Source organism: Balaenoptera ricei, chromosome 3 (genome assembly GCF_028023285.1).
Source record: "Balaenoptera ricei isolate mBalRic1 chromosome 3, mBalRic1.hap2, whole genome shotgun sequence".
Classification (NCBI taxonomy): Eukaryota; Metazoa; Chordata; class Mammalia; order Artiodactyla; family Balaenopteridae; genus Balaenoptera; species Balaenoptera ricei.
This window is the reverse complement of record NC_082641.1, coordinates 59,781,075-59,807,658: the sequence shown is the minus strand read 5'-3', so window position 1 is coordinate 59,807,658 and position 26,584 is coordinate 59,781,075. Positions and strand designations below refer to the sequence as shown.

Here is a 26,584-nt window from a genome sequence, read left to right as displayed (position 1 = left end):
TCTTGGGAGTGATCATTGTAATGTTCTCACCATTAGGGCCATTATTAAAGATTAGGTCTAGATCAAATATTGTGATGTAACTATACTAAAGTTTTTTAAAATTCAGAACTAGTTTACCAACCTACTAGTAAATATGCCAGAAATAGGAATGGGGGGTATGGGGCGAAGACTAAAACAGGAGTAAAACTTCCAGATATTCTAAGATGAGAAGAAAGGCAATTAAAGTAATTTGAAGATTAGAGCAGAGGAGAAATTTTTGAATTAGAAAATACCTTCCTTAGTTAAAGACTTTTAAGAGTTCTAGATCACAGTGAAAGGAATGTTTCTTCAATCTTTTGTGAACAAACTTCTTATCTACCTCTAATATAAGTTTTCTTCTGTTAAACTCTATACCATCTTTTTAAAATTATATTTCTAGAGACAAAAGGAGAGATTTTATGACAATAAAATACGTATTTGCATGTAACAACAGAGCCCCAAAATACATGAAGCAAAAACTGACCAAAGAGACAAGTCAATAGTAATAGTTTGAGACTTCAATAACCAACTTTCAATAATGAATAGAACAAGTAGGATAAAGATCAACAAGACAATAAAATATTTGAATAGTCTAAATAAACAGACCTAGTCAACATTCACAGAACACTCCACCGAACAATAGAAAAATATATATTCTTCTCAATTGTTCATGGAATATTCTTTAGTATAGACCTTATGCTTGGCCACAAAACAGGCTTTAATTAGTTTAAAATGTTTGAAATCAAACAAAGTATGTCCTCCAACCACAGTGGAATGAAATTGGAAATTAATAACAGAAATTTGGGAAATTCAGAAATATGTAAAAATTAACACACTCATAAATAACCCGTGGATCAAAGACAAAAATCACAAAGGGCATTAGAAAATACTGTGAGGTGAATGAAAGCAGAAACACAAGATGCCACAACTTACGGTCTGCCACAGTACTTAGAGGGAAATTTGTAGGTGAAACACATTTATTATAAAGAAGAAAGAGAATTGAAAAACAGTACAGAGAATCAATGAAACTTTAAGTTGATTCTTTGAAAAACAAAGTTGACAAACTGTTAACTAAACTGATAAAGAAAAAAGGGGAGAAGACTCAACTTATTAAAATCAGGAATGAAAGGGAGGACATTACTACTGACCTTACAGGAATAAAAAAGATTATAGGGGGATGCTATGAACAGCTGTATGCCAACAAATTAGATAACTTAGATGAAATGGACAAAAGTCCTAGAGAGACACCAACTATTGAAACTATGTCGAGAAGACCTACAAAATCCAAATAGACCAATAATAAGTAAAGCGATACAATTAGTAAAAAAACTTCCCACAAAGAAAAGCCCAGGCTCCAGTGACTTCACTGGTAAATTTTACCAAACATTTAAAGAAAAATTAATACCAGTTCTTCACAAATTCTTCCAAAAAGTAGAATAGGGGGAACACTTCCTAACTAATCATTCTCTGAGGCCAGTTTTGCCTTGATACCAGTATCTCTTAGTGAAACCCACAATTAATATCACTTTTAATGGTGGAAGACTGAATGCTTTCCCCCTAAGATCAGGAACAAGATAACCTTGTTCCTAACTAATGTTCAACCTTGCCACTTCCGTTCAACAATGTATTAGAGATTCTACCTGGACAGCTGAGCAGGAAAAATAAATAAAAAGCATCCAGATTCAAAAGGGAGAATTAAAACTTTCTCTGTTTGAAGATGCCATTATCTTACATAGAGAAAATCATAAGGAATCCACTAGAAAACTGTTAGGACTAATAAATTAAGACTGCAGGATATAAGATCAGTATACGAAAAATCAATTGTATTGGATTGGCCAAAAGGTTCATTCAGTTTTTTCTGTAAGATGGCTCTAGTAGCACTTAGTTGTCTTTAACGTCATTCAAAACAATTTTGTTAGATTGTATGTGACAGCTGGCATATCAGCGTGCATTTAAAAAAAGATCTATCAAAATTGGTGAAATTTTGTGTAGTCATTTTAATATTAAAGATGGAAGAAAAACAACATTTTCAGCATTTTATGCTGTATTTCAAGAAAGGTAAAAATGCAACTGAAACGCAAAAAATGATTTGTGCAGTGTATGGAGAAGGTGCTGTGACTGATCAAACGTCAGAAGTGGTTTGTGAAGTTTCGTGCTAGAGATTTCTTGCTGGACAATGCTCCATGGTAGGGTAGACCAGTTGAAGTTGATAGCGATCAAACTGAGACATTAATTGAGAACAGTCAACGTTATACCACATGGGAAATAGCCAACATACTCAAAATATCCAAATCAAGTGTTGAAAATCATTTGCACCAGCTTGGTTATGTGAATCGCTTTGATGTTTGGGTTCCATGTAAGTTAAGAAAAAAAAAGACTTCTTGACCGTATTTCCACATGTGATTCTCTACTTAAACGTAATGAAAATGGTCCGTTTTTAAAACAAATTGTGATGGTGATGAAAAGTGGATACTGTACAATAATGTGGAACAGAAGAGATCGTGGGACAAGCGAAATGAACCACCACCAACCACACCAAAGACCGGTCTTCATCCAAAGAATGTGATGTTGTGTATATGGTGGGATTGGAAGGGAGTCCTCTATTATGAGCTCCTTTTGGACAACGAAAAGATTAATTCCAACAAGTACTGCTCCCAATTAAACCAACTGAAAGCAGCACTCGATGAAAAGCATCCAGAATTAGTCAACAGAAAACGCATACTCTTCCATCAGGATAACCCAAGACCGCACATTTGTTTGATGACCAGGCAACAACTGTTACGGCTTGGGTGAGAAGTTCTGATTCATCTGCCATATTCACCAGACATTGCACCTTCGGATTTCCATTTATTTTGGTCTTTACAAAATTCTCTTAATGGAAAAAATTTCAATTCCCTGGAAGCTATAAAAGGCACCTGGAACAGTTCTTTGCTCGAAAAGATGAAAAGTTTTGGGAAGATGGACTTATGAAGTTGCTTGAAAAATGGCAGAAGGTAGTGGAACAAAAGGGTGAATATGTTGTTCAATAAAGTTCGTGGTGAAAATGAAAAATGTGTCTTTTATTTTTACTTAAAAACTGAAGGCACTTTTTGGCCAACCCAATATTTTTTATACACTAGCAGTGAAGAATATGAAGATAAAGTTAAGGAAACAGTTTTGTTTATAGCAGCATCAAAAAGGATTAAATACCTAGGAATAAATTAACAAAAGAAGCACAAACCTTATATTATGAAGACCACAAAACATTATTGAAAAAATTAAAGAAGACCTAAATAGATGGAAAGATTTTCCCTGTTCATGGATCAGATGACTTAATATTGTTAAAAATTCAGTATTCCCCAAATTGACCTGTAGATTCAATCCAGTCTTTACCAAAATCCTAGGTAGGATTTTTGCACAAGAGGACAAGCTAATCCTAAAGTTCATATGGAAATACAAATGACCCAGAGTAGCTACAACAGTCTTGAAAAAGAACAAAGTAGGAGGACTCACACTTCCAATTTCATAACTTACTACAAAAGTAACAGTAAAGTATAGTTCTGGCATAAGGAAAGATATATAGAACAGTGGAATAGAATTGAGAGTCTAGAAATAAACCCTCACATTTATAGTAAAATAAATGTGACTTTTCACAGGAGTGCCAAGACAACTCAGTGAGGAAAAAAGTCTTTTCAACAAATGGTGTTAGGCAGCTGGATATCCATATTTAAGGAATGAAGTTGAACCCCTACTTCACACAAACACAAAAATTAACTCAAAGTGGATCAAAAACCTAATTAAAAGAGCTAACACCATAAAACCTTAGAAGAAATATAGGAGTTAATCTTAATGACCTTGAGCAAGGCAAAGCTTTCTTGATCTTTAGCAAAATTTTAAACTTTTGTGCTTTAAGGAAACTATCAAAAAGTGAAAAGATAACCCACAAAATGGGAGAAAACATTTGCCAGTCATTTATCTGGTAAGGGATTTGTATTTAAAATACATAAAGAACTCTTACAAATCTATAATAGACAAATATCTCAGTTCAAAAATGGGCAAAGCATCTCAATAGACATTTTTCCAAACAAGATATACAAATGGCCAGTGAGCACCTGAAAAGGTCCTCAACTCATCAGCCGTCAGGAAAATGCAAATCAAAACCACAGTGAGACACCACTTCACACCTATTAGGCTGGCTGTAATTGGAAAGAAATACCATAACAAGTGTTGGTTGAGGATGTGGAGAAATTGGAACCCTCATACACTGCTGGTGGGAATGTAAAATGGTGTAGCTGCTTTGGAAAACAGTCTGGCAGTTCCTCAACATATTATACATGGTGTCACCATTTGACCTAGCAGTTCTACTCCTAGGTATATATTCAGGAGAAATGAAAACATAACATCCATATAAAAACGTGTACATGGATGTTCATTGCAGTATTATTCATAACAGTCAAAAAGTGGAAATAACCCAAACATCCATCCACTAACGAATGGTTAAACAAAATGGAACATTTTTTAGCCATATGCAGGAATAACATACTTGACATGTGCTGTAACTTGGATGAACCTTGAAAGTATTATGCTAAGTGAAAGAAGCCAGTCACAGAAGACCACTCATTGTTACTTTATATGAAATATTCAGAGGCAAATCGTAGAGCAGAAAGTGTATTAGTGGTTTCCTAAGACTGGGCAGTAGGGTAGGGGGAAATGGGAAGTGACTACTAATGTATGTGGGATTTGAGGGGATGGTTCATAAAAATGTCCTAAAGTTGATTGTGGTGATGCTTGTACAACTCTGTGAATATACTGAGAATCATTTAATTGTATGTGTTAAATGAGTGAATTTTATGCTGTGAAAATTGTATCTCAATAAAGCTGGTATTTATAAAAAGACTAGGGAATTCCCTGGCAGTCCAGTGGTTAGGACTCTGTGCTTTCACTGCTGAGGGCCTGGGTTCAATCCCTGGTCAGGGAACTAAGATCCCATAAGCTGTGTGGCGCAGCTAAATAAATAAATAAATGATAAATAAATAAAATGTACACTTTAAATTTTTAAAAAAGTGTAAATAAATTCACTGACAGTACTGTTCAATTTTTTGGCCCCTACTTTTTCTTGGGGGGGGCCGCACCATGCAGCTTGTAGGATCTTAGTTCATGACGAGGCATTGAACCTGGGACCTCAGCAATGAAAGCACAGAGTCCTAACCACTGGACTGCCAGGGAATTCCCTGGCCTCTACTTTAGATTAAATCAATCTAAAGTCAGAAATTTCCTACCCCTAAACCCTTATTTCTTATGATTAATTGTATTAATTACATGTCAAAGATGGCTACTTGCATGGATTTTTTATATCTATTATATTTTCCAGTTGTTCCCATCCAACTGTATATTTAACCATATTTTCTAACCAATTTTTTAACTTCTATCTATTCCTGTTTTGTAAATAATATACAAGAGCATATTGTCATCTACTATATAAAATAATGACAGTAAATATTAACTAATCTGTCAAATCAAGGTATACTCTTGATGAAACTCATTGAGAGGCAATTTAGTGTTAATGGAACATGCATTACTCTATGAAACATGATTATCGTCTTGTCCTTTTCTCCCACGTAGTCTGTGTGCAGATGCTCATACATTAATTGTCTAAATGAAGAAGTTGGACCAGCCACAGATCACTTTTCATCATCTTTTAGCTCACAGATTTTTCATGTGAGAATATTTTAAATTTAGTTTTTTAGCCAACTGTATCTTACTTTGTTAGAATAATCATATCTATAATAGACCAGTAGTCCCAAACCAGTTGATTGTTGACCCTAGTATGATTAATAACATGGTCATAGTCTTAAGCCATGTTTCTTCTTTATCATAGTAGACAGGTGAGGAGAGATTTAAACAAAGTTGCCATCCTGTATGTCCAGAAGGACACAGTCATTTGGAATATTTCAGGTGGGGAAATGAAAAAATCCTCACCACAGAAACTGGGGATTCCCCCTTAGGTTGCCTACTATTTAAATTAGTGTTTGGGAGTCTTAATGAAATGAAAGGATTAGAAATCTCTTGGCTTCTGTCAGTATTTGTTTTTATTTTTGACATGTTGATGTTAGCTTCTGGGTTCTGTGATTTTATGAATGTTAGCACCTTTAAAAGAATTTTGAACTCTATAACGTCAGTTCAACTAAAAGAACTATAGATTTGAATGATAATTTTAAGAGCTTAAGTACTTAAAAATCTAGGTTTATAGATTATTTTATAATTTCTTTCATCTCTGCCCTTCATAAGCATGGTTACATTCACATACTTGCAACTTCCTTTTGCTACAGTGTATCATTTTCCCAGAAGAAACTAAGGCATGCCACCTTGTCTCTTGAAGATCTTCCTTCCCTTGTGGTCAGCTGGGACATTTAGATGAGTATGCTCATCTAAAATTATTGAGTACTTTGGGGTTTTGCTTAAGTTTTTCCATCAAGATTAATGTAGTTCTACAAGATAAGGTATGAGAGACTTAGAGCAAAAATCAAAGTAACCAGTACTTAGAGGAGCCCAGTGGATGACAAATTAAGATGAGGTTTTGTCTTCATGACCTTCATTTCCTAACAGATGTAACATGAGAGAAATTTATTTCAGAGACCTTACTATGTTTGAGACACTTACTTTCAACTGTTTGAAAGTTTAAAAATCTGTTACATAACCCTTGTATCATTCTGAAAAGGATTTGAGGGTGACAGCTTCTGAAAGTAGTTAAGTGCAGCTGAAGAGGTACATTTCTAAAAGTTTTTTCAAAGACATTTTATGTTGGTCTTTCATCTTGTACTGACTCTATATAAATTAGCAAACAGCATGGAGGACCCATTATTACAATGGCACACATTGTCATATATAGGACACAGGTGACTTTTAGTTTCTAAGTTGATTATTAAAAAAAAATCGTAGTTTGTAATAAAACATCAATTTGGGTAAGAATGGTAGAAAATATAGAAGTTACAGTGATAGGAAGGATTTTCGGAAAATACAAGAAAAAGAAAATAGGTTTTAAAAGAGCTTTACTGAGATATAATTAACATGCCGTAAACTACGTATATTTAAAGTGTACAGTTTGGTAAGTTTTGATATTATCATGAAGCTGTCACCACAATCAAGACCATTATTATGTCCATCACCCTCAAAAGTTTCTTCCATCCCTTTTGTCTTCCCTTCCTCCCTCCATTCTCAAACAACCACTGATTTTTCTGTCACTATAGATTAGTTTGCATTTTCTAGAATTTAATGTAAATGAACTCATTTTTTTTGCCTGATCTCTTTCCTAGTTTGAGATTTCTCGTTGTTGTACGTATCAGTATTTAATTTCTTTTCATTGCTGAGTAGTGTTCCCTTGTATAGATAACAACCACAATTTCTTCAGTCCCTTCGTCTATTGGTGGACATTTGGGTTGTTTACAGTTTGGGGCTATTATAAATAATGTTGCTGTGAACATTCACACACAAGTTTTTTTTTATGTACATATACCTTATTTCTTTGGGCTAAATACCCAGAGGTGGAATGGTTGAATCATATGGTAGGTATGTCTTTAACCTTTTAAAAACCTTCCAAGCTGCATTTCACCAGTCATATTTATGAGAGTTCAAGTTCATCCAAACCCCCACTAACACTTGACGTGGTCAGTCTTTTAAAATTTTAGTGTTCTAATAGGTGTGTAGTGGTACTCGCTGTAGTTTTAATTTGCTTTTCCCTAGTAACTAAGAGTATTGAGCATCTTTTCATCTGCTTATTTGCCATCCCGATCTCTTCTATAGTGAAATGTGTATTCAATTCTTTGGTTCAGTTTTTTAATTGGGTTATATGTTTTCTTATTGTTGAGTTTGAGATTACTATATTTTGTATATTATAATACAGAATATGTCTATATTAATATAATATATATATAGATAAAGGATATGTCCTTTATCATACATATTCTGTGCAAAGATTTCCTCCCAGTTTGTGGCTTGTCTCTTCATTCTTTGTTAAAAAAATTTTTAAATAGATATTACATATATTTAAGGTGTCCAATATGATGATTTGGTGTACATGATGAAATGATTACTGCAGTCAAGCTAATTAATATATCTCCTCACAGTTACCATTATTTTATTAACTGTAGATTAGCTCTCTAGACTGAGTTATCCTACATAACTGTAACTCTCATTCTTTTAACAATGCCTTCAAGAGCAGAAATTTTAAATTTTGATGAAGTTTAGTTTGTCAGCTTTTATGGATTGTACCTTTGCTGTCATATCTACATATGAGTTTTTAAAGTTTAAAGTATCATTATTTCATTTAAAGAGTTCTATTGAAAAGGTTTCTTATTAACTATAGTATAAGATATTATGCTCTCTTATTTGCATCTTATGAGTTTTAAGATTTTTCATTTAATTCAAAGACTAACTTTGAATTAAAATTATAATATGTAAACATAACTGTTTAATGTGTGCATTGGTCCCCAAATTATATTTGGACATTTATTTAAATTTTAACATATTACCTTATTCATTTCCGCAGTTTCTTTTCAGATATTTTTAAATTCAGGATTTCTCAAAATGTAAGGTAGTTCTTGCCATAATTAGGTCTCACTCTAGTCTGTCTTGAGTGTTATTATTAAAGTATTATTCCACCTACCACTTTCTTCACTGGGTGCAGCATAGCAAATAGATTTCAGGAAACAGAATCCAGAAAAAAGGACTTGAGAGTACATATGCTGTCACAAGCTTCCTTGCTCATAGAGATGGATGCAAATTTTAAAATGTTGGCCAACAGGAAGGAAATTACAGTTTGAAAGTCTACTCTGATGTGATAGTTTTCTAAAAATTTTCTAATTTTAAGTTGTGCTGAGGAATGATTTCTTTGTTAAAAAGATTTTTAGTGAATAAATTTTTTTTTTTCAGTATTTCCACATGTAACACCAAAAGGAATTAATGGTATAGACTTTAAAGGGGAGGCAATAACTTTTAAAGCAACTACTGCTGGAATCCTTGCTACACTTTCTCATTGTATTGAACTAATGGTAAAACGTGAGGACAGCTGGCAAAAGAGACTGGATAAGGTAAGATTTGTTTTTCTTCTTTGTAAAATAATAATAATAATCAGATTTTGTTTATGTACTGATCGAACATTTAAACCAAACTAACTTCTTAGGGAAAAATCTATTGGATTGAGAGAAGTAGCAGGTAGTACTACTCCTCTGAAACTTTGTGAGCATCTTAAACTCATTTTTCTAATGAGATTCACCAGTTATGTATTTGGTTACTGTACAATATGCATTCTTCATTGGATTTTAACATAAAAGTTTTTGTAATGGCAATAGTAATGCTTTGGAATAGAAGTAATGAACCATTTGACATTTCCTAGCTTTATTGTGTAATACATGAAACTGTACTTAAGTTATATGAACTACTAAAAACACCAATTTATAAAGTTAAATATTAACTTATTGCATTCATGGCCATGTATGTTTTCTAAGGTCATTGTGATATCCTTTAACACACATTTTGTTGTTCCTTGAACATTTGCCTTATGTTCACCTTTCCCACCTTTGTTTAAACTGCAGCACTGATAATAATAATATGAATCTTTAGTTTCGAGTGTGAAGTAGAATTTGGCTCAGTGAATTTGTTTAGTAGGAAAACGTTTGCTTATAATTTAACATCAGTAAAATCTTAGAACCAAAGCATACCTTAGAGAATTTAGTTCTAGTCCAATGCCATCATTTTATAGAAGCAGCAGCTGAGGCCCAGAGACTTGTCTAGAGGTGTTAAGTAGCAGAATAAGAAGAATTTTACTCTTCTATATTTTAGCTCTGGATATTAGGGCAGACATCAATCAGAATCTTATCATTCATTAGTGAGTCATATTGCTTGTGGTATTTGGAGGTCTTATCAATGTGAACAGAACACTAAGGAAAGCAATGTCATCATTGATGTAATAGCAGAATGGCTACAGGATTTAAACAGCACTGTATGTTTAAGAAGGTCCCCATGTTTAAAGAAAAGAGAATTGGTCAGAATTCTTAGGTGCATGTGAGAGTAAGCCAGGTTGACTAGCAATATGTATTCTTTTAAAATAAGCAATGAAAATGTCCATTTAAGGTACACGCAGATACTTCATTATTATTTTGGAGTAGAACTGTTATGTTGTCATAGATTTCAATTTTGGATCAAATTCAATTTTTAGAAGATTCTCTGTTCACACAAAAAAATAGCACTGAGAAAACAGGACAGTTCCTTAAATCCATTAGACTAATGGTTCAGGAGAATCATTCAACTTATCCAGATTAGCTTACTCAAAACTTTTTGGCAACTTTCTCTTAAGCTCCCCTCTCTTCAGTCTACTTATCCTTCACTAAAGGATCATCATCTCTAGTCATATGCTCTAACCACACTGCCTAAAAAAATTCATTAAAAATAAGACATGGCTTCCCCATCTTTTTGTCAATCAAATTTCTTATTTGAAAGGGATGTGAACTTGCAGTTGTCTTCAATGTTGGTAATCTTATCCATTCTGTTTCTTTATTGGGTAGCAACAAGTAGACTATACCAAAGGATCCGTGAAAAAACAGTTTTGTTAGACCACATTTAACCAAATAACAGCCACAAAAGATGGTAGTATTAATTGAAATCTGCAAATGGCTGTAATTTGTAATCCTTTTACAGGTCTATCTGATATCAAATCTTATTCACCTTTTGCACCATAATTTTTTTCTCAAGGTCGATATAGGCTCCCAGTTACATTTTACAGGAAATGTAAGTGCGTGTGTGCATACACAGTATATACATACATATTCAGTGTGTGTGTATATATATACATGTGTGTATATATACATATGTGTATGTGCATACATACATGTATATATACACACTCTGTAAAGATTAGGAAGTTCTTGAATAGAGAGAGTTGTTTATCAACAAACATATCTTTTAGGTAATTCATATAATTGAGGAGGAAAATACAGTGTTAACAATATGGTTTACTTGAAATTGTTGTTTTATTCAAGAAGTATTTATATGCTTGTTGTGTGCTAGACTCTAAGCTAGAAATGAGAAAACAGTAGTGTACAGGAAATCATTCTTCAAGGAGCTAAAACTCTAATGAGAGTGATTAAGTAGGTGATAGTTGATATAATAATAGCTATTTAATAGCTGTTTGTATACCTTTTATGTAGATTTCTAATATATGTTTATCTATGTATATAACAGATATACACATACAATAGATGTGTAAAACATACATACAAATCTCTATATAATAGTTCTCTGATTTTATGTTTAATAGCTCTTATGTACATTTCTAACATCATTTCCATTGTTCTTACAACTAAATAATTGAATATTCTTAGTTACCTATAAAAATAATTCCTTCTTTTCTAGAAGAAGTGTACTTAATTTTTAGCCAGTCGTGTCCAGGAAGACCAAAAATTCTAAGATTAAACAAATTTTAGTTGTTAACAATGTTAATAAGAAAAAAATTATTCATTGAAGATGTTTGCTTATATTAGTAGATTCACAAGTGTGTAACTTCACATGTTTTTTCGCTTTCCTTGAAATCTTTTTAATATTATTGCTGTGTTGTGTGTTTTTGTTTTGTTCATTTTTTAAAATTAAGGTTTAACATATATACAGTGAAGTATACCAATCTTAAGTGTACTGCTTGACGAGTGTTATACACATGTATACTCCCCTGTAACCACCACTCAAATCAAGATATAGAACTTTTATAGCACCCCAGAAGGTTTCTTCATGCCCCTTCCTAGTCCATACCGTACCAGTACTTCAAGAAGTGACCACAGTTTTAACTTATACAGTCATAGATTAGTTTTGCCTGTTCTTGAACAGCATGTAAATGGAATCATACAAAATATACTCGTGTGTCTGGCTCGCTCCCCCACCCCCTCAACACTGACTGTGAAGTTCATTCATCTTGTAACTTTTAGTGGTAGTTTATTATTTTTTATTGTTGTATAGTATTATTGCTGTATGCTGTTCGTTGTATGATGAATTTTCATTGTATGACTTCAATTTGTTTTTTCCTTTTTCCTGCTGATGGACATTTAACATTTTATATTTTGGCTGTTGTGAATAAAGCTGCTGTGAGCATTCTTGTACGCATCTTTTGGTAGATACATGCACTCTTTTCTCTTGGGCACATACCAAGCAGTAAAATTATCGATTCACAAGGTATATGCTTAGCTTTAGTGGGTAGAGGCAAACAATTTTCCAAAGTGGTTGTATCAGTTTATATTCCCACCAGCAGTAGGTGAGAATTCCAGTTGCTCTTCACCATTGACAACACTTGGTATTGTCTTTTTTTTTGTGGGTGATTTTTTGTGTTTTTAAATTTTAGCCATTCTGATGGGTCTGTAGTCCTGTTTTCTCTTCAGGACACAAAAATCAGTTAATCTTTGGGCCTAATGAACTAACTCATTGATTTGCACTAGCTTAATTCAGGTAGGGTTTTTAGAAGTAGTTAAGCTCTGGGTGAGTTCGGTGTGGACTTTAATTTAGCCCTTAAATATTTGAGGTGAGGGAATAAAGGCATTAGGTTCTTTATAAGCTTGTAGGGCTTTAATATCACATTTGACTCATTGTAGTCCATTATTGTAAAAAAAAGTTTGAGGTTGGTGCCAAGGCCAGCCTTTTTACATTTTGTCCTTGGACCTTTTAGCAAAGTCTTAGAGCCATAGACCCTGTCTATAAAAGGAGAAGGTTAAAGTAGAAATCTAAGCTCTTTTTCAGCTCTAAAATAATTTTAACCAGCAGTTGGAAAGTATAAGAAAGGTATCTTTCTTTAGAATATCTTTTTGCATTTATTGATTCTACCAATAATTGAGTTACTTTCTTCCTGGCATCCATTACTTGCCTTTTTTCTCTGTAACAAAATTAATTTAGCTCCTACTGGGGGAAACAAACACGTGAATGTATATTGTAGGCATTTCTCTGGTGCTAATTTATCCTTTTTTTTTTTTTTTTTGAAGTGTAGACACTTTGGTAGTTACTTAATCCATTTAAATGTATAACCTACCTATAAGGTGATCTTAGTGGTATTTTAAGTGGTAGCTTGTATGTGATATATGACCCAGAAAAAAGTGTTTTCTTGGGCAGAAGAATACTCATTTTTAACAGAAGTGGAGTTATTTTTGGGCCAAGTTATAAAATTTTGATGAAATGTAGAGAAAATCCCACTTGACATGATAAATTTTTCACTTGCTTTTTTTTTTTAAATAGGAAAGTGAGAAGAGAAGAAGAATAGAGGAAGCATACAAAAATGCCATGACAGAACTTAAGAAAAAATCTCACTTTGGAGGACCAGATTATGAGGTATGAAGTTATATTCTTGCTCTTAGAAAGAGAAACACATAGGCGATATATATATATATATATATATCTCACAAAAGTGATGAATTTTTACATAATACTTTTGTAACTTTTAAATGTTTTGAATATTTCATAATGTATATATGCTGGGCTTACCCTGAAACAGATTTTTTTCTTTTTCACCTACAAGATTTTTTCTTTTTTCACCTTTCACCTTTAAAGCTTTAAAGGGCTTTAAAAGGCTTATTACTAGGCCTGTCTACTTTACAGGACAAGTTTTTGTCTCCCTTGTGAGGATGATACTTATTGATATTACATTCTAATTCTTTTTTTCTTTAATTTTATTATTTGAAATCTATAGATAGTTTATTTTATTTTTTTTTTTGGCCACTCCATGAGGCATGTGGGATCTTAGTTCCCTGACGAGGGATCGAACCTGTTACCCCTGCATTGGGAATGCAGAGTCTTAACCACTGGACCGCCAGGAAAGTCCCTAACTCTTTTTTTTTTTTTTTTTTAAACAAAAGTAACCTATAGAGGAAAAACCTGAGAACTTTACAGGTGAAAGATTTTAGTCTGTGCTGTATACTGTGAGGTCTTATCCATAGCAAAGCATGAACTATTCAAATTGTCTTGCCTTTATATTTGAAAAATGTCTGAAACCAGCTTCTTTCCCCTTTTGGTTATTTGTTAAGCAGTTAGTGAAATTTGCCTCTCCATATACAAACACATACAGGAGTGGCAAGGAGTATCGTTGACATAGAAGAAGAATGGTAAAAAAGTTAGACTGTACTTAAGAAAGTAGAAGAAAAATTTCCTGCCATTTTTATTCTAGAAAGGAAAAAATAAGACCTGCTCTTGACAATATTTTTTACCTTGGAATTGATTTCCAACTGTGAAAATCCATAGTATGAGACTTGAGCGGTAATTTTATTTTATTTTATTTTATTTATTTATTTTTAAAATGTATTTATTTTTAATCTTTATTGGAGTATAATTGCTTCACAATGCTGTGTTAGTTTCTGTTGTACAACAAAGTGAATCAGCCATATGCATACATATGTCCCCATATACCCTCCCTCCTGAGCCTCCCTCCCATCCTCCCCATTGCACCCCTCTAGGTCATCGCAAAGCACCAAGCTGATCTCCCCGTGCTATGCTGCTGCTTCCCACTAGCTAACTATTTTACATTCAGTAGTGTATATATGTTGATGCTACTCTTACTTCGCCCCAGCTTCCCCCTCCCACCCCGTGTTCTCAAGTCCATTCTCTATGTATACATCTTTATTCCTGCCCTGCAACTAGGTTCATCAGTACCCTTTTTTTTTTTTTTAGATTCTATATATGTGCATTAGAATACGGTATTTGTTTTTCTCTTTCTGACTTACTTCACTTGTATGACAGACTCTAGGTCCATCCACCTAACTACAAATAACTCAATTTCATTCCTTTTTATGGCTGAGTAACATTCCATCGTATATATGTGCCACATCTTCTTTATCCATTCATCTGTCGATGGACGTTTAGGTTGCTTCCATGTCCTGGCTATTGTAAATAGTGCTGCAGTGAATATTGTGACACATGTCTCTTTTTGAATTATGGTTTTCTCAGGGTATATGCCCAGTAGTGGGATTGCTGGGTCATATGGTAGTTCTATTTTTAGTTTTTTAAGGAACCTCCATGCTGTTTTCAATAGTTGTATCAATTTACATTCCCACCAACAGTGCAGGAGGGTTCCCTTTTCACCACACCCTTTCCAGCATTTTTTGTTTCTGGATTTTTTGATATTAGCCATTCTGACTGGTGTGAGGTGATACCTCATTGTAGTTTTGATTTGCATTTCTCTAATAATTAGTGATGTTGAGCATCTTTTCATGTGCCCCTTGGCCATCTGTATGTCTTCCTTGGTGAAATGTTTATTTAGGTCTTCGGCCCAGTTGTTAATTGGATTGTTTGTTTATTTTCCTATTGAGCTCCATGAACTGTTTTTATATTTTGGAGATTAATCCTTTGTTGTTTCATTTGCAAATATTTTCTCCCATTCTGAGGGTTGTCTTTTTGTCTTGTTTATGGTTTCCTTTGCTGCGCAAAACTTTTAAGATTAATTAAGTCCCATTTGCTTATTTTTATTTCCGTTACTCTAGGAGGTGGGTCAAAAAAGATCTTGCTGTGGTTTATGTTAAAGAGTGTTTTTCCTATGTTTTCCTCTAAGAGTTTTATAGTGTCTGGTCTTACATTTAGGTCTTTAATCCATTTGGAGTTTATTTCTATGTATGGTGTTAGGTAGTGTTCTAATTTCATTCCTTTACATGTAGCTGTCCAGTTTTCCCAGCACCACGTATTGAAGAGGGTGTCCTTTCTCAATTGTATGTTCTTGCCTCCCTGGTCATAAATTAGGTGACATATGTGCATGGGTTTATCTCTGGGCATTCTGTCCTGTACCATTGATCTATATTTCTGTTTTTGTGCCAGTACCCTACAGTCTTGATTACTGTAGCTTTGTGGTATAGTTTGCAGTAGGGGAGCCTGATTCCTCCAGCTCCTTTTTTCTTTCTCAAGATTGCTTTGGCTATTTGGGGTCTTTTGTGTTTCCATACGAATTGTAAAACTTTTTGTTCTAATTCTGTGAAGAATGCCATTGGTAGTTTGATAGGGATTGCATTGAATCTGTAGATTGCTTTGGGTAGTATAGTCATTTTCACAGTATTGATTCTTCCAATCCAAGAACATAGTATATTTCTCTTATCTGTTTATGTCATCTTTGATTTCTTTCATCAGTGTTTTATAGTTTTCTGAGTACACGTCTTTCGCCTCCTTAGGCAGGTTTATTCCTAGGTATTTTATTCTTTTTGGGAGGATGGTAAATGGGATTGTTTCCTTAATTTCTCTTTCTGATTTTTCATTTTTGGTGTATAGGAATGCCAGAAATTTCTGTGCATTAATTTTGTATCCTGCAACCTTACCAAATTCATTAATTAGTTCTAGTAGTTTTCTGGTGGCATTTAGGGTTATCTGTGTATAGTATCATGTCATCCGCAAACAGTGGCAGTTTTACTTCTTCTTTTCCAATTTGTATTCCTTTTATTTCTTTTTCTTCTCTGATTGCCGTGGTAGGACTTCCAAAACTATGTTGAATAAGAGTGGTGAGAGTGGACATCCTTGTCTTGTTCCTGATCTTAGAGGAAATGCTTTCAGTTTTTCACCACTGAGTATGATGCTTGCTGTGGGTTTGTCATATATGCCCTTCATTATGTTGAGGTAGCTTCCCTCTGTGCCCACTTTCTGGAAAGTTTTTATCATAAATGGGTGTTGAATTTTGTCAAAAGCTTTTTCTGCATCTATTGAGATGATCATATGGTTTTTATTCTTCAATTTGTTAATATGGTGTATCACATTGATTGATTTGCGTATATTGAAGAATCCTTGCATCTCTGGGATAAATCCCACTTGATCATGGTATATGATCCTTTTAATGTGTTGTTGGATTCTGTTTGCTAGTATTTTGTTCAGGATTTCTGCATCTGTGTTCATCAGTGATATTGGTCTATAATTTTCTGTTTTTGTGATATCTTTTTCTGGTTTGGGTATCAATGTGATGGTGGCTTTGTAGAATGGATTTGGGAGTGTTTCTCCCTCTGCAATTTTTGGGAAGAGTTTGAGAAGGATCAGTCTTAGCTCTTCTCTAAATGTTTTATAGAATTCACCTGTGAAGCCATCTGGTCCTGGGCTTTTGTTTGTTGGAAGATTTTTAATTATGGTTTAAATTTCATTACTTGTGATAGGTCTGTTTATATTTTCCAGTTCCTCCTGGTTTAGTCTTGGAAAATTGTACTTTTCCACGAATTTGTCCATTTCTTCGTGGTTGTCCATTTTATTGACATATAGGTGTTTGTAGTAGTCTCTTATAATCCTCTGTATTTCTGCGGTGTCAGTTGTGATTTCTTCTTTTTAATTTCTAATTTTCTTGATTTGTGTCCTGTTCCTTTTTTTCTTGATGAGTCTGACTAAGGATATATCAATTTTGTTTATCTTCTCAAAGAACCAGCTTTTAGTTTTATTGATTTTTGCTATTGTTTTCTTTGTTTCTATTTCATTTATTTCTGCTCTGATTTTTATGATTTCTTTCCTTCTACTGACTTTGGGTTTTCTTTGTTCTTCTTTCTCTAGTTGTTTTAAGTGTAGGGTTAGATTGTTTATTTGAGATTTTTCTTGTTTCTTGAGGTGAGATTGAATTGCTATAAACTTCCCTCTTAGAACTGCTTTTGCTGCATCCCATAGTGTTTGGATCGTCGTGTTTTCGTTGTCATTTGTTTCTAGGTATTTTTTTATTTCTTCTTTGATTTCTTCAGTTATCTCTTGGCTATTCAGTAGCACACTGTTTAGCCTCCACGTATTTGTGTTTTTTACAGTTTTTTTTCCCTGTAATTGATTTCCAGTCTCATAGCGTTGTGGTCAGAAAAGATGCTTGATGTGATTTCAATTTTCCGAGGCTTGATTTGTGACCCAAGATGTGTTCTATCCTGGAGAATGTTCTGTGTGCACTTGAGAAGAAAGTGTATTCTGCCACTTTGGGGTGGAATGTTCTTTAAATATCAATTAAATCTGTCCGGTCTGTTGTGTCATTTAAAGCTTGTGCTTCCTTATTTATTTTCTGTTTGGATGATCTGTCCATTGGTGTAAGTGGTGTGTTAAAGTCCCGCACTATGATTGTGTTACTGTCGATTTCTCCTTTCATTTTGTTAGCGTTTGCCTTATGTATTGAGGTGCTCCTATGTTGGGTGCATAAACATTTATAATTGTTATATCTTCTTCTTGGATTGATCTCTTGATCATAATGTAGTGTCCTTTCTTGTCTCTTGTAACATTCTTTATTTTAAAGCCTATTTTATCTGATGTGAGTATTGCTACTCCAACTTTCTTTTGATTTCCATTTGCATGGAATATCTTTTTGCATCCCCTCACTTTCAGTCTGTATGTGTCCCTAGGTCTGAAATGGGTCTCTTGTAGACAGCATATATATGGGTCGTGTTTTTGTATCCATTCAGCAAGTTTGTGTCTTTTGGTTGGGGCATTTAATCTGTTTACATTCAAGGTTGTTACTGATGTATATGTCCCTGTTAGCATTTTCTTAATTGTTTTGGGTTTGCTTTTGTGTGTCTTTTTTCTTCTCTTGTGTTTCCCACCTAGAGAAGTTTCTTTAGCATTTGTTGTAAAGCTGGTTTGGTGGTGCTGAATTCTCTTAGCTTTTGCTTGTCTGAAAAGCTCTTGATTTCTCCCTCGAATCTGAATGAGATCCTTGCTGGGTAGAGTAATCTTGGTTGTAGTTTTTTCTCTTTCATCACTTTATGTATATCCTGCCACTCCCTTCTGGCCTGTGGAGTTTCTGCTGAAAACTCAGCTGATAACCTTATGTGGAGATTCCTTTATGTGTTATTTTTCGTTTTCCCCTTGCTGCTTTTAATATTTTTTCTTTGAATTTAATTTTTGTTAGTTTAATATGTGTCCTGGTGTGTTTTTCCTAGGGTTTATCCTGTATGGGACTCTCTGTGCTTCCTGGACTAGGGTGACTATTTCCCTTCCCATATTAGGGAAGTTTTCGACTATCATCTTCAAATATTTTCTCAGCCCCTTTCTTTTCCTCTTCTTCTTCTGCGACCCCTGTAATTCGAATGTTGGTACGTTTAGTGTTATCCCAGAGGTCTCTGAGATTGTCTTCAATTCTTTTCATTCTTGTTTTCTTTATTCTGCTCCTTGGCAGTTATTTCCACCATTTTGTCTTTCAGCGCACTTATTTGTTTTTCTGCCTCTGTTACTGATTCCTTCTAGTGTATTTTTCATTTCAGTTATTGTTTTGTTCATCTCTGTTTGTGTGTTCTTTAGTTCTTCTAGTTCTTTGTTAAACATTTTTTGTGTTTTCTCAATCTGTACCTCCATTCTATTTCCGAGATTCTGTATCATCTTTATTATCATTACTCTGAATTCTTTTTCAGGTAGATTGCCTATTTCCTTTTCATTTATTTGGTCTTGTAGTTTTTTACCTTGCTCCTTCACATGTGACATATTTTTTTGCCATCTCTTTGTTTTTGTTTTTGTTTTTTTGTGAGTGGGATTGTGTTCCTGTCTTGCTGGTTGTTTGGCCTGAGGCTTCCAACACTGGAGTTTGTAGGCTGCTGGGTGGAGCTGGGTCTTTGTGGTGAGATGAGTACCTCCGTGAGACCTCACTCCGGTGAATATTCCCTGTGGTCTGAGGTTCTCTGTTAGTCCAGTGGTTCCACCTCGGAGCTCCTGCCCTAGGACCTTTGGCCCGACCCCTGTCTTGTGAACCAAGATCCTGCAAGGCACGTGGGGTGGCAAAAAAAAAAGGAGAGAGAGAGAACAATAACAAAGTAAAAAATAAAATTAGACTAGGAAGCTAACAGATACATTAGAAAGGATATAAAAATAAAAATATAGTTGAATCAACAACCGGAAGGTACAATAGTACCACAATACTAAAAAGAGGGGGAGGGAAAAGAGAAAACAAAAAAAGAAAAAAAAAGGCCTTGGCTGTGGAGGGTGGGGCCTAAGCAAGGGTGAGGTTTGGGTGGTGGGCGGGGCCTATGCTCAGGACCCACAGGGCTGGGAAAGGTCCTGGTGGCTATGGGGGATGTGGCTTAGGCTCAAGGAACAGAAGGGGCCCAGGCGTGCCCCCAACTCCTGGTTTCAGAGGGCAGGGGACCTCACCTGGGAGCCCAGCAGACTTCCTGGGCTCAAGTCGCCAAGGCAAACACCCTCCTTTCCTCTCCTGCTCCTCCTGCTCCTCCTGTCCTGGAGAGCCCCTTCCACCTGCCTCTCCTGTTCTACCCTCAGCCTCCTTCCTATGACCCCAGGACCAATGCGGTCAGGGGGACGGGGTGGCCTTGGAGGGCAGGGGACCAGCCTGGGATCTCAGCAGGCTCCCTGGGCCCGAGTGGGTGGGGCAAACACCCTCTGATGAGCGGTAATATTTTTAAATTGCTAAGCTGTCATCTCATTCCTTCTGGAATGTAAAAAAGTACATAATTAGCTATTGTCTGGGATTTTAAAAGTCTAGATTACTGAAATATTAGCTGTTACAATTTTAATCTTTATTCTGAAGCTGAGCAAAGTCGTTTGCTATTTTAGGTTTATTTTGGGGAGGACTATCAGCTTTTAAATTACCCTATTTTTTTCATATTATAAATAAAATAGATGTACATTATATGAAGATTATAGAAAATACAAATAAAGCCTATCTTTTTAATTTAACAATATGTGGTACCCATTTATCTCCTACCAGCAATATGTAAGTACTGTATAATTTTATATTTGTTTATCTCCACTTTGATCAACACAGGTTTTATTTCAGGGGAGAGAGCAGGGTGGAGAAAGGAGGGTCCTTGTGCTAGGTTTATGTGTTTATTAGTTTTAAAAACAATTGCTTCATTGATGTGATTTAGGCTTTCTTTTAAAAATGTTTATTGGTCATTTGCGTTTCTTCTTTAATGACTCTCTTGTACACGTCCCTTCACATTTTTATTATTAGAATTTGGGTGTTTTCCCCCTGTTGATTTAGAAGATGGGCAGGATTGACTTCATTTCTCAATTATTTTCTTCTTTTTATAGTTTTAAAAAAATCTTTTTAATTGTTCGTTTTGTCATGTAAAAGTTTTATACTTTCTTGTAATTAACTCACAGTCTTTTGGTACACTTATCTCTACATTTTTTTTCATGTTTTAAAAAGCATTCTCTTGTCAACCTAAAGAGGTAAACTGAGACATGCTCAAATTACCAGAAATTGAGTTTATTTCAGAATAGCAGAGGAATTGCAATTCGGGGAATGCATGCAGTACCAAGTTACAGGCAGTTTTGTTGAGGGTTTGGGGCAGGTTGTATTTATGGGCAAGGAGTACAGACAAGGAGAGTCCAGCCAGAGTCCAAGCAGTAAGTTCATTGACTTGAGGATGGGGAGAGATACTTGGTAGATGGTCATTGGTCAGGAGATAAGGCTCAGTCTTCTGATTATCTGGCATTTATGGGAAATCTTTCTCTCATTTCTTAAATTCCATTCTTCACAGGGTGCATGCATAAAATTCTCCATTTCAATCTTTTGGCTGCACTGTGCAGCATGTGGGGTCTTAAGTCCCCAACCAGGGATTGAACCCGTGCCCCTTGCATTGGTAGCGTGGTGTCTTAACCACTGGACTGACAGGGAAGTCCCATCTGGTTCCATTTTAGATCGAAATCCTTTCACACTCTACTTCAAATAATCTTCTGTATTTTCTGTTCTTTTTTTTTTTTAATGGTCTCTCCTAAATATATTAATACATCTGAACTTTTTAAAATTATGGTGTAATGGAGGAATCTATATTTTATTCCAGTGGCATTTATTGAATAAACCATCTTTTTTCCAGCCATTTTAAATGCATCTCCATCTTTCTCTTTTAATGAAGAAAATAGTTAAGGGTACTTCAGTTCTCTTTTCACCATCTTCCTGTTGATGAAAAATTAACAAAGAAATGGAAAATATATTCTAGTCTTCTTGAGAATTACAACCCAGGAACAGCATGTCAGAAAGCTCTGAGAACTGTTGCATCCATTAGAAGTGTTTTTGAGACAGGATGTACATCATATCAAATGACATAATACTGACAGTTTACACAGTTCACTTCTGCAGGTACAAAGTGGTAAGTAACCTGACTCTACAAGATCAAGAAGGAAGGTTATATTTTAAGGAGTTGTCTTGTTGATGCTAGAAGAATGTTGCAGTTTAGGATTGGGCAGGTATTTTTGCCGATGGGGAAAATTTGGTCATGATGCATAATGCAGATATACAGTACACTGTAGAGGGGGCCAAAGGTCAGAGAAAGTTTTTATGTTTAAATTTTTCTTGTCTTGCCATAAAATATGAATTTTATTTCACAGTTTCCTCTCTGATCATTAACCTTTTGATGGAAAGCATTAGGTGAGCAAATATTTGGTCCCTTGATGCCAGGGTGGTTGCTCGCCTGCCCTTGGTCCATCATGTCCCTCAGTGCTGGGTCCTAATGGCCCGGTTCTCTTTTTTTGGGGGGTGGGGGGTGGGGTGGGGAATTATACTAGCAGAATGTTCAGCAAGGACTGAGAGCCAATTCTAGGCTGTCCAGTAAGACAAGCCAGTTCTCCTCACATGTGCATTATGTATGCCTATTATTTTATAGAGCACTGTAGACATGATCCAAAGTTTTAAGTTGTTTAGACATCATTATTTTACTATGAATAGGTGATACACAGCATGAACGGCAAGGAGCTATCACCTTGTAAGTTCCACAAACTGTAGTTTAAGTTGCCAGTAGAACCAACAACATCATTAACAAAGATTTAAGCCGAGATCCTCCTGAACCAAACCCTTTTCCTAGTATTTCCCCTAAACTGGGAAGAGGATTGTTCAGAGTGGAAATTTGACCCTTTGTATGTCATAAGATGAGTTAACAAATATTGTGGCCAAATGGTCATACCATTGGAAACCTGATAGAAACCAGTATGCTCACATTACAGATTGACATCACAGATTGACAAGAGCTACCCATCAGTGACCTTGAGCCCAAGGGAAACGAATAGCATATCTTCCTGACCAACCTGGGGAAAGCCAAGGTCATAAACTTGTTCCATAAATCCGTTGGGTCCTCTTAGGAGCTACCCAGTATTCACCATCTAATGAAAAGGATTGCTTATAGCCAGGTTCAGAACAGGCATCATTAATTGGCCAGGTAAGACTTGAAGCTCCTCGATGGGCAAAACCCAGGCCTTCTACCCCTCAGGTACCTGAGGCCAGAGGTCTACCCCAGTCCTCCCCCCACCCCCTGGCTCCTAGAACAGCCTCCCTGGCCCCAGGGCAACGTACCAGGCTGGCATTGCCCTCTCCATCACCCCCCAGCTGCCCTCAGCTGTCTCCCCTTCTGCACAGCCCTCTGTGCTGTCCACCCCTCCCTCTGGCGGCTAGCAGGGCAATAGGTGGGGAGGAGCTTCGGACTGTGAGGACCAAGGTGGGGCTCAGGCCCTGTCCTCCTCCCTAGGAGGGGCTCTGTATGCATTCCTTGGTGCTCTCTGAGTGCAGCTGACGTCCTGCCCGTTTGGAGCAGATGCCTGTGTGCATGTGTGTGCGTGCCTGTCCAATGTATATTGTATCTTAGCTTCCATTTTAAAAATTGTTCTGTACAGAGAGATGCAGCGGGGGGTGGGAGGGCAGAGTGGACAGAGGGAAGCCACCCCGTTCCCAGCAGTGGGGGTCTGGGGTGGGAGCAAGAAGGCTGCAAAGGGTCTGGCCTGGCCCAGGCCCCACCTTGGGCTCAGCACGAAAGAGCTTTCAATGAATTAAGTGAAAACTTCTTTACAAAAATGCAAAAATCAAAGCTCCAAACGTATTAGAAATAAAATATGAACTTGCAAAAAAAAAAATTAATTGGCCAGGTAAGAGCATCTCACTTAGTGTGATTGGCAGTGATACTAGCTTGCACGGTGCTAGAGTTTCTTTCTTTTAAAATACAATTTCTAAGGGCTTTCCAGTTAGAGCCTTGGAGAGGAGAAACCTACCAAGGCAACCTGGGAGTACTGGACATAGGTAATTGGCCACAAACCCAGTAGTTAGATTGATTTTTGAAACTTGCAAATAATTGAGCTCAAGCGAAAGTGTGAGGAAAACAAAAAGTGTGAGCAGTTGTCAAAGTAATCAGTATACAGACCTAGTCCAGCATCTTGGATCAGCTGTCTTCTTCAGATGTCGTCTCTTGCTGGTCTGGTAGTGCTGTTCTTAGTCAAAGTCAAGTGTCAGAAACAGGAGTTGCAGTTTATTCAGGAGAGGAGGCCTGATATGCAGTTTATTCAGGAGGGGAGGACTCTTCCAGTGTGGCTATAAAGAGTCCTTTATCTGATACCTGTTCCAGTATGAATAATCTCCTGGTTGCAGGTCATGGCACATCTGATCTTCATCCAAAGTTAGATTACTGTGATAAGCTTCAGAAACAAACTTGGAGTGTCCTTTTAATAACTAAACTTTATAATAATATAACAACAAGGAAACTATCTGGGAAATGAGTCTTAGGCAGTAGTAAATAAAGACCTCATTTAATGAAACTAGAATTTAATATCCACTGAAACAATCTATTTCTCTCTAAAATTACCCTAATTTCTACCAAATGTAGCCACATTAAGACTAATTGGTTTGCAAAATGTCTGGTTAATTGACAACCTAGGCTCTTTAAATTAGCTGTGCTGGAACTTTTCACAAGGAATCTCAGATTGAACTTTTAAAAAAAAAATTCTCAGGGCCAGGAAAGCCACACTAAAGGCATGTCATAGATTCCACCTGTGACAACTGTAGATTTGGGTGCTAGGTTTGGGTGAATTCCTCTCTTCTCAAAGTCTCCTGAATACCTTGAGATTCCTGTACCTGTTAGGAGGTGGCCTTCCTTATTACCTGAGAAAGTTGCTAGGAACCTAAGAGTTTACAGATTCTGAAGGGATCAGGTAGAGAGAAAAGATAAATGTTTCAATTCTACATACCGAGGTGTGATTTAAAGATTTCTTTATATCTGGAAAACAGTTTAAAAACAAATAATATTTTAGACAAAAAACAAAAATTATAAAACCATACTCATAATTTCACTCAGTCTTATGTGACTAATCCTTGATCTTAATCTTCAGTTAACGGTTTTATGAAGCCATCAGGTTTTCCATCAGAAGTCTTTAATTTCTTACCCAGTTCAGTGGTATGATCTGAAAGTTATCAGAAACCTATAATTGTCCTAAAGTCCTTTCTGTGAATCTTCTTCAAGATGAAGCATTTTTGCAAAAACTTCAGAGTAAAATAATAACTGTCCATAAATGATAAAAGATTCAAAAAGTCAAGGTTAAAGACCTGATTACAATGCCAGTTGACAAATAAACTTGGTTACTGTTGTGACATACAACAGTTTAAGATAATTACTAGAATTATGACTGATAACATTTTACCAGGACATACCAGATTTTTAGGAGTTCTATATAATTTCTAGAATTTCTATATTAATAACATTTACCCATATGATATAACCTGAGAAGTATTATCACCACTCAAATTTGACAATGCTTCCCATGTAATTTAACATACCAAATAAGCCTAATTAGCTTAATATTCCTCTCTATAAGATGGAGAGAAAACAAATATTTTGAGGCATACCAGGTACCCTTTGGAAAACCTCAAAGTTAACTAGAGGTCCAGTGAACTTCATTTAGAATTTGATCTTTGGGACGTTTGTCAAAAATATCAAAAAGTTTCAAAATACCTGGTTAAATAGGATCATAGGTCACTGTGAAACAATACCCATTCATTTAAGCAAAGTGACAATAAAAGATTTCAAAGGTAGTAAATCACTTAAAGGCAAAGAAAGTCACACAGTCTCTTACCAAAAGCAGCTCAATATTTTAAGAAAACTTTGTGCTCTTAGAAAACTAAATTCAGGTTTTATACACTTTACCTTTAAAAATCATTTTCTTAACTAAACTCAATCTTAGCCAATCCTGACCATGTACAAAACTCTTTTCTCAGTGTTCGTTTTCCTCAACCCTTTTACAACTTTCTGTATCCATATTATTTTATTTTATTTTATTTTATTATTTTTATTTTATTTATTATTTATTTTAATTTATTTATTATTATTTTATTTTATTATTTTGTCCCTTATTTTCTTTTCCATTCAGAAACAACCAGCTCTAAGACAAAACTACCCTTTTTTTCCTTTAACAAAATGCATTTCCATTCCTTATGCCCTCTTTTAGTGAAAACATGCTTCCCATTTTCCTTGGATACTGAAATGTTTCCCTTATTATTTTATAATATTATAAATTCTTAACCTTAAAACATAGTTTCTAGCAAAAACTAAGTAAGCAATTATGAACTGTCTTTTCCATTAGTATTCTTCAGATTGGCAAGCTTATAAATACTATTTATGGTTCTAGAAAACATTCTCTTTCTTACAGAAAATGTCTTAATGGGACATCAAACATATTAATAGTCCTAACTAACCTTAGTTTCTTTGAAAAAGGAAACCTGTGCTCAGTAATTAATGTCCCAATATCTTAGCTGGAAATGACCTGGGTATTTGATGGATTCCCATTATTTAAGTTAATTTCGCACAACTCTAAAGTTTCAAGTTACCAAAATCTGGAAAGAGTATTTTAGATAGACATCCCCAAAACACAGTTATTCCTAAAGAGTTAAAAG

At 35.4% G+C, this 26,584-nt stretch overlaps 1 protein-coding gene across 3 annotated transcripts in view; it reads left to right on the top strand.

Annotated features, from left to right (window-relative positions):
- CERT1 (ceramide transporter 1) overlaps positions 1 to 26,584 on the top strand; it is a 131,439-nt gene that overhangs the window by 69,850 nt on the left and 35,005 nt on the right. For all 3 annotated transcript variants that reach the window (XM_059916595.1, XM_059916594.1, XM_059916593.1), the window contains 2 exons: positions 8,926 to 9,083; positions 13,258 to 13,350. In XM_059916595.1, coding sequence (XP_059772578.1) covers positions 8,926 to 9,083; positions 13,258 to 13,350 — 251 coding nt within the window. The remainder of the gene's footprint in view (positions 1 to 8,925; positions 9,084 to 13,257; positions 13,351 to 26,584) is intronic.